This window comes from Brienomyrus brachyistius, chromosome 6 (assembly GCF_023856365.1).
Source record: "Brienomyrus brachyistius isolate T26 chromosome 6, BBRACH_0.4, whole genome shotgun sequence".
NCBI lineage: Eukaryota > Metazoa > Chordata > Actinopteri > Osteoglossiformes > Mormyridae > Brienomyrus > Brienomyrus brachyistius.
The window spans coordinates 20,343,484-20,357,509 of record NC_064538.1 but is presented as its reverse complement, the minus strand read 5'-3'; the positions used below and the strand labels follow the sequence as shown (position 1 = coordinate 20,357,509).

At 43.7% G+C, this 14,026-nt stretch overlaps 1 protein-coding gene across 1 annotated transcript; it reads left to right on the top strand.

Annotated features, from left to right (window-relative positions):
- The first annotated feature begins 584 nt into the window (after nt 1-584).
- tcf15 (transcription factor 15) lies at nt 585-3,769 on the top strand. Its single transcript, XM_049018469.1, has 2 exons — nt 585-1,351; nt 2,645-3,769. The coding sequence occupies exons 1-2, from the start codon at nt 863-865 to the stop codon at nt 2,708-2,710; spliced, it is 555 nt and encodes a 184-aa protein (XP_048874426.1). The 5' UTR covers nt 585-862; the 3' UTR covers nt 2,711-3,769.
- Nucleotides 3,770-14,026: the final 10,257 nt, after the last annotated feature.

The following is a 14,026-nucleotide window of genomic DNA, read 5'->3' as shown; positions in this document are numbered from 1 at the left end:
CCTAACGGAAATGGGAAGTGATTTTCTTCGTTATGTCATCCATAATATACAGTTACTCTTAAACAATTCTTTTAAACTTTGGGGTAAAGTGTGCTAGTCATTTTAGCTCTTGTTTAACTAGTAACTGGCGTCCTATCATTATTTTTTCAGCATTTGTGTTCCATTATGCAACCCAAATGCAACCCCCAAATGTCCATAAAAGCTCAAGCAAATGAACTGCTAAAGATTTTCAGAGCTTTTATCGAATAGAATTTGCTTAATCAAATAAAGTTGCATTGGCAAATAAACTGAAACTGTTTTGCAGAATATTTGGTGGAAGTACAGTATACGCGTCGTTGCATAATAGGCCTATTTCGATTTAAATACAATTTGAATCATGTTATCATTAATAACGCTCGCAGGAATTACATCAGTTATAGTGTATAGCGCCATCTCGCTTTTAAATGGTCTTCTAATTTCAGATTATGTTCTAAAACAATTTTATCGCAATAGTAGCTGCTATGCGAGAATTGCTTGGAAGCTGTAAAAATGAAGCATATAGGTAAGAAGTAAATCACTGTAGAAGCTGAATTTGAGGGTGGAAATGTCACGATTTCCATTGGAAGCTGGGGATTTGCATGCCTCAGGCAACCCCTCCCATTCAGATATAAGGACTCAGTAGCGCGTCGCGCTCAGTTCTTCCCAGGACCAAACGTAGTTTAGATAATCATGTGTTGACAGTTGACATCCGCAATATACGCATGTTAACAATAACTGCAACTGATAGCCTGACGTTAAGTTTTCGGAGACACATACGTACATATATGCAGCGGGAGTGTTTCCCGATTGATTTCTCCGTGCTGCTGAAAACCCAAGCCTCCCGATGATGACATTTGCCATGCTGAGGCCCATGGCTACTCACCTCGTCTATCCCGACATCAGCATGATGTCCGAGGACGAGGAGAACCGCAGCGAGAGCGACGGCAGCTCGGATCAGAGCTACGGATACTGCGCCAGCGCCGAGAAGCACCGGAGGATGTCTCGCAAGTCCGGGGTCGGCGGCGTGGTGATGGTGAAGCAGCGCAACGCGGCCAACGCCAGGGAGCGGGACCGCACGCAGAGCGTCAACACGGCTTTCACGGCGCTGCGGACTCTCATTCCCACCGAGCCGGTGGACAGAAAGCTCTCTAAGATCGAGACGCTTCGCCTGGCCTCCAGCTACATCTCGCACCTGGCAAACGTGCTGCTTTTGGGGGACGGTAGCGAGGATGGGCAGCCGTGCCTGAGCGCGGTGTACAGCGCGCAGGGGGACGGGGACGGCAAGCAGCCCAGGACCATCTGTACTTTCTGTTTAAGCAACCAGAGGAAAGGGGTAAGCTGCTAGTGAGTCCTACACCATTCATGCAAGGGGGCATGCAAAGGATGGATGGCTTGAGTTGCGGCCCATAACTGATATACTTAAAAGAAATACATTTTTAAAGCAGGAGTTTGAATTCCATTACCAAAGTTTAATACAAATCTATAGATGTCCATGCCATTTCATGTAATTCATACTGTTAAAATGTTAAATGCTTTTAAATATTTCAAGTAGGCCTAGCCTACAGCTAAATACCTCAATAGGCGTATAGTTAAAATACTTTTTCAATGAATTTTCCAAAACTGTCTATTAAGATAAATTTTCCTGCACCTAATGCTAAAGATGAGTAAGTGGGTAGTTCACTAGATATTGGAGCGCCGTTGTTCTTTGCTGTTCAAAAAGAAAACCGGGTGTATGCAGATGATAGGTGTATCAGACCTAATAATGCGACGTAAAAACACGGTTAGTATGTAGTTAACTAGGCCTGTTTGACGTAAACTATGTTTGTTATTTTTCTGTTTCACGCATCGGAATATTGATTAGTTGCGTAATATGCGGTATAACATTTTTTTGCATCCAAACCCTCAGGCTGTAAGCAATATTATAGCCTGAAAAATATGATCTATAAAAACGATAAGGAATTATCTTAAGTAACAAAAGAGTAAAAAAAAAAAAACATCACAATACACAGATTTTATTTTCAAGCCTAATATATAGGCCTAAAAAGAATTCCTTGAAATATTCTTAGGTAAAATTTAGGCTAAGACCTTAAAAAGGTGCTTTTGTAAATGATAAAATAAAAAATAAAATCAAGAGTAGCACATTATGTACGGGTCAATGTGTAACATAACTAATATTCAGAAACTTATGACAAATAAGTCTTCGTTTATTGTTAGGCCTACGTGGGGAAGGAATATGTTATTTCAGTCTAGGAGTTTTAATTTATTTTGACGAAAAATATGATGTTTTTGATTGTTGCTTGTCTCTTGGTTTCTTTATCTGCGCCCTTAGTCTTGTCCGTCTGAGTTTTCCTGGTTTATCCTACAAATATCACCGAGCCGTCAGTCTTACCATACACTCATCATTATTAATATGTCAAAATTAAAGTTATTAAGTTTTTTGTTCTCCTCATACAGTGTCTCATGTGCTGTTTTACTTTTAGCACGATATTACCTGCTGTTATGTCCATCTACGCAAGTTGTCCCAAACTTGATTTGGATCAAGTAATCAAGCTCTTTGATGTGGCTCTGCTGGGAAGGGCTGTAGGCCTATGCAAAAACTGAATTGTTGTCTAATTATTTTCTGTAGGTGAAGGATGGCAGAGATTGCCTGAGGATGCGTGGAGTCAGTTCTCTGCGAATGAGTCGCAGGTAGACGGCCTGCACAGCCGCCTGAAGCCGGAATCAGTGTTCACTCTCAGGGAGCTCCAAGCCGGCCGTGGAGGACTGTCCGTGTCGGGGGACCCGAAAGCTGCATCCAGATCGAGAAACAGAGTGAAATTCTTTCATTTAGAGAAAGTCGCACGAACTGTTTCAGCCTCTCTGGGCGGGATGGGGGATGGGAGGGGGGGGTAGTTACTGTTTCAAGGCCGTTTGAACTTTAATGCAGAGCATGAAGTTATTGCCGTTAAAAGAGAATTTATTGAATTGTTACTTGCGTGGAGACAATGCTTGTATTCCTCTTTCAAATAAAGTTTATTTTTTCAATAGCTGCAGAATTTATCGTTTCCATTTTTTTACACCTTAAGCCTCAGTATTTTTTAAAAAAAAGATGAAAATGTATTCGATTTTATAAATTGTACCTCAGTAGTTACTTAGAACATTATGTTGATGTGTATTCAAGTGACTGCACCTGTCTCAGATTAGTATGGTTAATAATCTTTAGTCCATGTGGTTATAGATATATGCTGTATGTATATATGCAGTAGGCCTGCATATCATAATATACATAGAGCACATAAACTTCATATATACACATACATACACACATTCAGTCAGCCTGTCCCAATATAATGGCATTATTAATTGACAGTTTGCTCAGACCATATGTATGTGAAGACAGATTTCTCTTCATGGGGCTTCATTAACAGTCTGGGATCAATGCAAGGTGCCTTAAACAGTAACATGTGTTGGCATGAAAGACATTTCCCTCCAAGTCATGCTGTGAACATTTTACTGATTGGAAAAATTTGTTAAGTGGAGATTTAACAAATGTGACAGAATGCATGAACTGCAAAACTCGAATGCTTTTGACAGAATGAAAATACATTTTTTACGTCATGTTGGATTTTATTCATATATGTTCCTGAAATTCTGTTTTCGATTCTGTTTTCCTAAAAATTTCAATGGCAACTATAACTGTACTAGTGCGAGAACTTGGAATCATCTATGTGCATATCTGCTCTTTTATCTTTCTAAAAACTTATTTAAATTATGAACTTGTGATGCTGTAATTTATTAAACAAAAATATCTTTTAAAAGAATATGTATCTTGATGGACCGCTTTAACAATCCCCTTTGATCCTGTCTGTGTTTTAGACCTCCGGTGGTGGGATTCTGCAGTTTTTTCCATTTCAGAAACATTCCTGTTTCGCTCCTGCATTGCTCTACAAAGGTCACGTTTGGCCTATTTTGGAAATGGATGTGGAAGACCCAGGTTCGAGCAGCACTGTATCCCAGGTGGTGCCAGTAATGTGTGAGGTCGCGGCCCGGCTTAGATCCTCACCCTTGCTCCCCATCCTCCCTAAAAGGGCATCAGGCGTGGGGTTGAATAACAGGAAAAGCTCAGGGATCGGTGCCACACGTCAGGAGGACGCAAGCCCGCCGCAGGATTTTCTTTCACATCAAAGAGCTGCGGAAACAGCAGGGAAGCTGTGCCAGTTACTGGGAGGGGGGGGGGTCAACATGGACTCGACGGCGTCACTGCAAACCGAACCCAAGCAGCAGGAGCCGTACAAACCGGAGGTCCTGAGCCGGTTAGGTCTCAGTACCCACATTCTTCTGTAATCTGTTAGGCACAATACAAAATCACCTTAAAAGCTCTCAACTGTTTGGGGGGGGCAATATATTTTTTTTAAATCGCACACTCTGCAATCAACTGAAAATGACTTTTGGGTAGCGACCCACCGGTTGAAAAACACTAGCACGGGTCGTCGTCCTGCTACAAGTATCCCCGTTTGGCAGTTGAAAGACAAATGCAGCTCATTTACTGTGATTACTGACCCAGCCCAAAGGACAGCTCAAGCTCGCTAAATCTGCATTACAGATCAGGCGGGTTTCCATCACCCTCTGGCTTTATTGATTGCTTATCCATCCATCCATTTTCTGTAAGCACTTGTTATATTCGAGGTCACAGGGGATACGGAGCCTATCCAAGGGACTATAAGCACAAGGAAGGGAACAGCTCAGGGTGGGGTGCCGACCCATCACAGGGCACACGCACACACCATTCCCTCACCCCCACACCTACACGCAATTTGGTAACTCCAATTAACCTCAGCATGTTTTGGACTGTAGAGGAAAACCAGAGTACATGGGGGAAATCCCACATCACAGGGAGAACATGCAAAATCCACGCGCAAGGAACCCTGGTAGAGACTTGTATTCAGGTACCAGAGGTGTGAGGCAACATTCTAAACACCTCACTGCATAACTAATTACATAATTGTGCACAATTATTTGAAGAATCTGCTAAATGAGTCTAGGTTTTGTTTTGCTTGCCTGGACATATATGCATCGAAAATAAATGGTGGCAGAATGTCCTGATATTCTAAATTAAACCTACCATGATGAAGCAGGCTGGGAAAGTAAGCTAACAGTCAGGCACGCAGGAACCTCTGAAGGGTTGGGCCATCCCTCATTTTTGGAGCTTCATCAGGCTGAATAATGGCTCTCTGCTGCTGAACGTGGCGCAGTACAGATAGGCACAGGAGCTGGAGGAGTTTGGGCAACAGCTCGGAGTGAAATCTGTACATGGAGCTCAGGATATGGGATGGGATGCAGGACATGCACATTCCCAGGTACAGCTCGGTGACTAGGTGTTGATAACAAAGAGTCTGTTGTCCGTTGCTAGGAAGGACTGATAAGGAGAGTTAACTGCAGCCAGAAATGCACATAAGCAAATTTGGCCTTAATCTTATCGCCTTCAAAATCATGGCATGAAAATAAAGTAGGTGGCTTTAGCATACTTGCTTTTAAGCTTTGAATGTTGTACATCCCCTAGATTGCTGTTTTTCCCCGCAAAGTTCTGGCCATACTGGAGAGAGAGAGAGAGAAAGAGGGACAGAGAAATAGAGATAAATATGGAGAGATGGAGAGAAAGAGAGAGAGATGGGAGTCCACACTTTAGCTTTCAGGCTCTGTCACTGTCTCAGGACTCATGGATGTTAATGCAGCTGGATGCCTGAACGGGGATCCTCAGTCACTTGGTGAGTTTCCTTCTCACGCATGTGTCAGCTGGGGCTGTAAAGAGCCGGAGCCCTTGCTGATGGCACCCCTGCCAAGCTACAGTAGGCTGAGATGGCCTTCACCGCCTCACCTGCCTGCTTCCTCCCCCTCTGATTACTGCACCCTTCTTAATGCAGCTCCCCAGGTTGTAAATAACCGAATGGGGAAAGTGTCGCACTTGGTTATAGCGCTTGGTTACAGCTTCTAATACACGATGCTTTGCCAGGGGAGTGCAGGCAAACTCCCGGTGTTTCGTGTCTGCTTTTCCTTCCCAGTGCCATAATTACACTGACTTACGGTGGTGCAAAGCGTTAGTCCTGGACATTCCTGACAGATGGAAATGACGGAGGCTTAATGTTAATTTATGGGCGCCCAGGTGTGACTATGAGAAGCAGATGATTGCACTTGCTGGTGCAGCTGAGAGGTCCTTTTACAGAAATTTCCGCTGGGCAATCAAGTTGATGTTCTTCCGGTCCTCCTGTCTGAGTGAATAGTTTTTGAATTGTGCGTTTTGTGAGCTTAGAGTGAGTTCGTCGTCTTTAATGCCGGCCGTGAAAATTTTGTTAAAAATACTCAGAATCGGCATAACCTTATCTTACCAAGGCTATTTACATGTCTGAGGAATTAGTTGCATAGTCAGACATTAAAAATTGTATGATAATGAAAGAATAAAATTTTAAATAATTGTATGTTATAAAGAACTTGTGGGGCTGTTTGGGGTCAGGGGAGAGACATTGTGGAGTCTGATAGCAGCATCAGTGTTAGACGATAGCATTGCTAGTCATTTCTGCCCGATCTGTCTTCTGTTCGAAATAAAAGCAAGATTGTTATGAGTCAAAAGTGAAACCACAAGACATAAACAGGGGATGACAAGGGCAGAGGCCTGGTCTCCATCCAAGGGTAGTTTTGAGTAGAGCACCATAATGTGTCTTGGGAAAATATTCTGGGTAGAGAATGTTTAACGAAGCAATGCATAATTCTTGATTTTAAAATAAATACTGTGGATTTTGATTTCATTCTTTAATTATCACTCATGGGAGTTTTACTTAGACAAAAATGTTCTGAGGGCAGAAGGAAAAATGATTGGCTCAGAGAGCTAACCAATCAGATTGTACAGGAGGTGGGTCCAAGCAACCAGAGGAGGCAGGACCAACGCATCTCATTGGCTGATGAAATCAAAGGGGCTGAAACCAGTCAATTCCTGGATGCCATCGCAAATAGCGAACCACAAGAAGGGGATACTTTGCATGGGTTTCTTTAGTACTTCTAAATCCTCCCTGAGTCCAAAGACATTCACTTAGGTTAATTGTTGTCTCTAAATTGCCTGTAGTGATTGTATTTATGCATGCATGAGCCTTGTAATGGACTGGTATCCCACCCAGGGTATACACCAGCCTTGTGCCTGTGTTGCCTGGTATAGGCTGCTGGCCGCAATGTTACCATGGCAAGGACAAGCAAGTAGAACTTTCAAGTTCTTACCATCTGGGGGCGATATTCTGCACCACATGACTGTTAACTGGGTGGGACACCTACCAGCATGACACTACTAAAATATAATGGGAATTTTATGTCAACAGATGGTTTTAGGGAAACGAAACTAAAGTTAGCCATCACCTATGTGCATTTGACCACTGACCGCTGGAACTGACCCTGGATCAGAGTCCCATTGGGGTGACTATTGTGTGGAAGAACCATCCCAGATCCTGAAACTGTTCCGCACCCTTGCCAGCTACTCTCCACGATGTCTCCATGCCGTTCTGACCCAACACCTGCTTCCAGTTTCCAGTTTTTGTCCAGTGTATTGTAGGTCTTCCTCAGTACATTATAAGGCACATCCTGCTGGATGAAGTGCTGTAGACCCAGAAAAAAAGGCCAAAAAAACGAAATCTTAGTTTAATATGTATCATAAATTTCCCTTTGGGTGAGTTATGTTCCCATTATTGAAAACAAATGTTTGGTTGTCATTTTACTTCCTCTTGAATTTTCAAAGCCAATATTCACCGATGTGTTTCAAAGCCCTTACATCTGTTGTACAAGAGAGCCGTCTGATGGCCGTACCGAATGATTAGTAGCTCACTAAAAAACCCAACTGCTGAAAAACAGGTTGGCTAGAATCCTCTGTGGGATTCCTAGGGACAGCAAAGTAGTGTGTTTACTTTGGAGCTTTTAGCTTTGCTATTCAGTGCCCCCCCCCTCGCCACTCACCCCCACCCCATACTCTCTCCCCGCCCCTTTCATTGTTTCCCAAACCACTGCCAAGAAATTGTTTGTGAGGCCGCAGCAAAGACTCCGGTGTCACTGACTGGTGTGGTTTCACGAATCTCACGCTTGCTTTATTGAAGTCTGGTATCGATTAGTCACGGCGAATATCAGGCCCGTGCTCTGCACCTCGACCCTGACGCAGCTGTTTGGATGTCAAAGGCATAAATCACTAAGCATGACCCCCGCTGGAAGCAGGGAAGGGGGGGGGGGGGTGTTAGGTTTGTGAAACAGGGGAATGTTCTGGGTGCACGTCCAGCCTACTGTATTCAAAGCAGGTCAGGTGACCACCATGGACCTTGGGTAACTTTGAGAGTGTCCTTAAGAGTGCAGTGATGAACAATCATTTAATGCAGATTATTATTAACAAACCTCTGCACTATATTTGTGTTTTTTTTTTTTTTAAACAAATGGTTGTATCTGACTTTTTCAAACTAACAAACATTAAGGAACTCCCCGATTCAGACGTGTTCCGTGGTCCATGGTGACCGTGCAATGGGCGGGGAGGGGTTGCACTTTGTTTAGCTCATCTGGATTCTCCGGCATGTTGGTTCGGTGCCTTACATTCTCAATGTGACTTAAGGGGAAATGAATAAAGCCAGAGGGACGAAAATGAGATACAAGAGTCGTCGGCCAAAGCGGTATGAGGCCAGGCCTCCCACTCATGGAGCTCCAGCTTTATTTCGCAGGGGTCCTTTCCAGGAACGGCAGGCCCCCACCCCAAATCTGGCAACCTTGGGCGCCATTAACGGTAAGGGCGACTCAAAATAAAGCAGGGCTCCGTCCAGCGCCAGTTCCTAAGCGCAGACACGTGAATCACCAGTCATTGCTGATGAATCAGTGAGAATTTCCTCTCTTTGATTTAATCTCTTTATGTATCACTAATGTCTACCGGCTGCCCCCTTGCTAGAGGAAGAGAGGGAGAGAAGTGGTCAGGTTCAAACATTTGTATACATGCTCATTTCTGGAAAAGTGATTTTGTTATGATAACTTGAGCGGAACTGGAGTCCCTGTGACCCCCCAGTGAGGGAAGCGGTTTGAAGATGGATGGATGGATGGATGGAGGGATGGATGGATGAATGGATGGATGGATATATCTTGAAGGAAAAATAAAGAAATATCTCCACAGGTAAATGAGTGGACAATGAAGCTGAAAATGATTCAACTATTAATCATATTAAATGGAACTTTCCGAATAGCTTTGCTACATGCACACTCCAAATTCCTTTGGATTTCTTAGCCGCTAGCATGTGGTTAACTAAACTGATCATTAAACTAGCTAAATTAACTGCCCTAGAACTCTTAATTTCAATTAATACTTTAATATTTATGATATTTTCAATTATCTTACTAGTTTTAATATTGTTCACAAGCACCTTCTTCCATCCATCCATCAATCCATCCATCCATCCATCCATCCATCCATCTATCCATCATCTAACCACTTTTCTAACTAGTCAGGGTTGTGGGTTTTTTTTTTTCATTTCATATTTGAAATAATAAAAAAAAGCTTTTGTCCTGGAACGTCCTCTGCCTGTGTGTCATTTCTTCGCAGATGTCCTTGTAGCTGAGTTGGAAAGGTCATCAAGCAGAACACCACAGTGACTCTCGGCAGCTGACCAGTGCTTCATCCAGCTGAATTCTATAATTCTCAACCAAATAATTAACTTGAAGGTGCTTGAGATGAACCACTTATGATGCAGTACGAGAGAAATTCAGAAAAAAATTATAACTGAAATGAACAAAAAAATGGAATATCAAGAAAAACACCAGAAGGTATGCTTTTAAAGACATCAGGTTATCTCTCCTCTTCACATTTTTAATGTTTTAAGAAACACATACTTTAGATGGTGTTCGGCATTACATTTACCCAGTTAATATCACAAGCTATAGACCAACGATGTCCAGTAAGTAAAAAGACATAAACCGGGGATGACAAGACATCCAAGGGTAATTTCTTGCTTTCAGCTGTTTGAGGTTCTCCCATGTTCTTCCCAAGTCTTTTAACTTACTTTTAATTCACTTTAATAATACTCTTAATTTACTTTTATTGCCCTCTTACGGCTCTTTAATCTGCACGTTTCATTTAATTTTAATGATTATTTTTACTACCTAATTCTTATTTATTGTATGCAAGTATGTATTCTTTGTTAACTCATTTTTCCCTCAACTGGAAAGAGCTTTGGGTCAACTGTTACTGTTTTAATATGTCTTATAGAAATAAATGAGGAGACTCGACATGTTCATGTTTGTTAGTTCAGGTTCTTGTTTGTTTCGCCCCTTTTCAAGCTCTCTATCGCCAAGGACTGCCTGCTTGGTGCATTCCGGGGCCCCTTGTCTGTCTTCAGTCTGATTTCAGTGACAGACTCATCCTGGGCCAGCAGTCCGGACAGGGGGCCACTTCAGGACCGACTGGGCTAGAAATGATAAGGAAGACTCCCCGTCACTCACATGTATGGAAAGGCCATTACTGGCCAAGTTCAGGCCAATAGCCCCGAGTCCGTCTCCCCATCTGGTGCATCACAACCCGCACAAGGAGAATTTGCCGCTGTCAGCCCCCCCCCACAACCCCCGGCCCTGGGCCCATGACTCCCCCAAATGGCTCCCTCAGGCCCCCCTCAGGCAGGAAGATGTCACAGAGACAGAGGAAGGAAAAACACACACGGCCGACCCAGCAAAGGCACTCTCTGTGCGGCCCGGGCGTTTTGGGTCAGTGCCAGGCCTGACATCATCCGGCACTGGGACCCAGATGTACACCCCACCCCCACCCAGCCCCCCCCCACCCCAGGCACGACTGTTGAGCGAGCAAAAAATGTGAGCCCAAAATGGCTCGAGATTAATAACAGGCTCAGGAGTCCAGCAGTCGTAACGGACAGGAAGGACTTGTTGGTGCCCCCCCCCCCCACCCCCAACACACACTTTGGACTCCCCAAAGAGAGAAAACAGCCAGGACCACGGAAGAGGACCCTTAAATAACGCTGCAGGCCGTGGCTGTCAGCCAAGGATCTACCTGCCCCAAGACTTGCTCTGCTGCCTTTTATTTTGTTTTCCTTTTCTTTCTCCCCCTCGGACCCCAGCATCTCCCATCTTCCATAGGAGATTTCCTGCAGGAAGTTCTGCAGCAGGGGGTTTTAAATGGAGCTAGACCATTTCCACCCCCCCCCCCCTCCACCCCCCACCCCTGACACCTGAAGTAAAAAATGGGATGCATGTGGGCTTCGCTGTTTTCAGGCCCTGAAATACCCGCCAATGAAATGGGACCCCCCCCCCCCCCCCCCCGAATGAAGAGATGGGACTGATTTGTTACAGCCCTCCGCAGTTCCGCTGCATATGTCATGCTCCTCCTGCTTTCCCAGTGAGTGCCATTTGCTGTTTACCGTTTGCCTTCTTCCTCTCCTTTTAACCTCAGTCATTCTGGGATCCGCTGCACATGTTCCGGGTGTCACTTTCAAACCCATTCATTTGCAGCCTGTGCAATCTGTGGGTGTAAAATGGTTGGAAGTATCAGATGTCTGGAAGGGAGTGTGATGGTGATGATGGTGATGATGATGATGATGATGATCATAATCGCAACCGTAACGTAACCGTAATCTGCTGCCTCATGTAAGAATTCATTTTTATATTTCAGATATTTCACAAGGTTTCTATTGCTCTCTAATGAGCAGAAATCTGCATTTGACACTAATGTAACTACAGCCGCGTTTCCGAAAAAGTCAGGACATTGCGTGAAGTGTAAAGAAAAACCGGATGGAACGATTTGCAAATGATATAAACCCATATTTAATTGAAAATAGAACAAAGACAACATATCACACGTTGAAAGCTGTGTAATGCTACAACAATTTGGTATAAGAAGAGCCTCCCAGAGAGGCAGAGTCTCTGCGCGGTGAAGATGGGGAGAGGATCACCACTCTGTGAAAGACTGCGTGGGCAAATCCTGCAACTATTTAAGAATAATTTTCCTCAGCACAATATTGCAAAGAATTTGGGAATTTCCTGATTTACGGTACATAATATCATTAAAAGATTTAGAGAATCTGGAGATCACTGTACTCAAGGGACCAGGCCAAAAACCAATGCTGGATACCTGTGATCTTCTGCTCCTCAGACAGCACTGCATTGAAAACAGACCGATTCTATAGTGGAAATCACTGCATGGGCTCAGGAACACCTCTGAAAACCAGTGTCTGTGAACTCAATTCGTCACTGCATCTATAACTGCAGGATGAAACACCATGCAAAGAAGAAACCATATCTAAACATGATCCAGATTCTCCACTGACTTCTCTGGGCCTGAGCTCATTTAAGATGGACTGAGGCTAATTGGAAAACTGTCCTGTGGTTTGACGAATCAAAATTTCTGATTCTTCTTGGAAATCATGGACGCCGTATCCTCTAGGCTAAAGAAGAGAGGGACCGTCCATTTTGTTATCAGCGGACAGTTGAAATGTCAGCATCTGTGATGGTATGGGGGTACATTAGTTCCCATGGCTTGGGTAGCTTGCACATCTGGGAAGGCCCCATTAATGCTGAACAATATATACAGTACAGGTTTTGGAGCAACACATGCTGCCACCCAGACATCATCTCTTTTAGAGAAGGCCTTGTATATTGCAGAAAGACAATGCTAAACCGCATTCTGTGCATATTGCAACAGCATGGCCTCGTATAGAAGAGTCCAGATGCTAGACTGGCCTGCCTGCAGCCCAGACCTGTCATCCACTGAAAACATTTGGTGCATCATGAAATGAAAAATATGACAAAGGAGAACAGTTGAAATCATGGGACAGCATGAAGCATTTCATTTTCAAAACCTCAGCAACTGGTCTCCTCAGTTCCCTCAGTGTTGGTAAAAGAAGAAGTGATGCAACATAGTAGCCAACATGGTCTGTGGTCTATGGCTTAGCGGATTGGGGTGCTGTGTTTGTGATTCGAAGGTTGTTGGTTCAAATCCCAGACTCAGTCTAGGGGTTTTGCTATTGGGCCCCTGAGTAAGGCCCTTAACCCTCAACTGTCTGACCCTGCCTTCTCCATTTCATATCACTCTGGATTAAAACATCTGCTAAATAAATTATATGTAATTTATGAAAATAAAAATTCTTACATATTATATTGAGATCCCCCTGAACAGGGAACTGTTAACACTCCAGCTGTTACATTCACTGCTGGTGGTGGATTGCATCAGACTCTCAGGTGGGAAGCTGTAGGAAAGGCCATGCAAATCACCTCAGAGGAAACAAGTGCGTTCTAACCGTGCACTCACCAGAAACACCACCTGCAGGAAAACTTCATACATACCAAATCAGTCTAGAAATAATGCATATTACAGCACAACAAATTATGCTTGATAACTTTATAATCTTATAAAGAAATGGTCTTTAAATGCACTTTATTTATAGCATTCTGCTCAGAAAGGTTTATCTTCCCATTAAAATGTTTAGCAGTAATGGGAAGGACAGCACAGAATTACTGAACTCTAGGGAGGCATCCTGTATGTAACATTCAAATATCTTCCATTCACTTATCCAAGACAGGTACATGTGGAGACCTGGATCTTCTGGAAAGAAGAGGGCCTGAGGCTGGAGAACACACTGGGCAAGGTGCCAGTTTATCACAGGGAAATCACATGATGGGTGATTTACAGACATAAGTTAGCCTAACTGTATGTCCTGGGAATGTGGAAAGAGATCTGTACAGCACAGAGACACAAACTCCTCATACACAGAACAGAGGTGGGATTCAAACCTTAAATCCTCAAAGGATTTAAGGGATACCCACGGTGCCATTATAAAAACAAAACATTTACATTTTATATAGCAGACTATAGGGTCAGTCAGACTATTGGAGCAATGGGATAATGGCGAAAACATTCTGCCAACCCTGGGATTTGAACCAACAGCCCTCTGCTCACAGACACAGCCTTCTAACATGGGCCACATTCAGCTCCTGTTTAGCTACCTGGCATCCTCGCCACCTTCAAGGTAAC

Bases quoted from the DNA above. Each gene is read 5' to 3' on its own strand.
- tcf15 (XM_049018469.1), top strand. From the start codon at position 863: ATGATGACATTTGCCATGCTGAGGCCCATGGCTACTCACCTCGTCTAT. The intron at 1,352-2,644 runs GTAAGCTGCTAG...TATTTTCTGTAG, and splicing joins TAAGCAACCAGAGGAAAGGG to GTGAAGGATGGCAGAGATTG.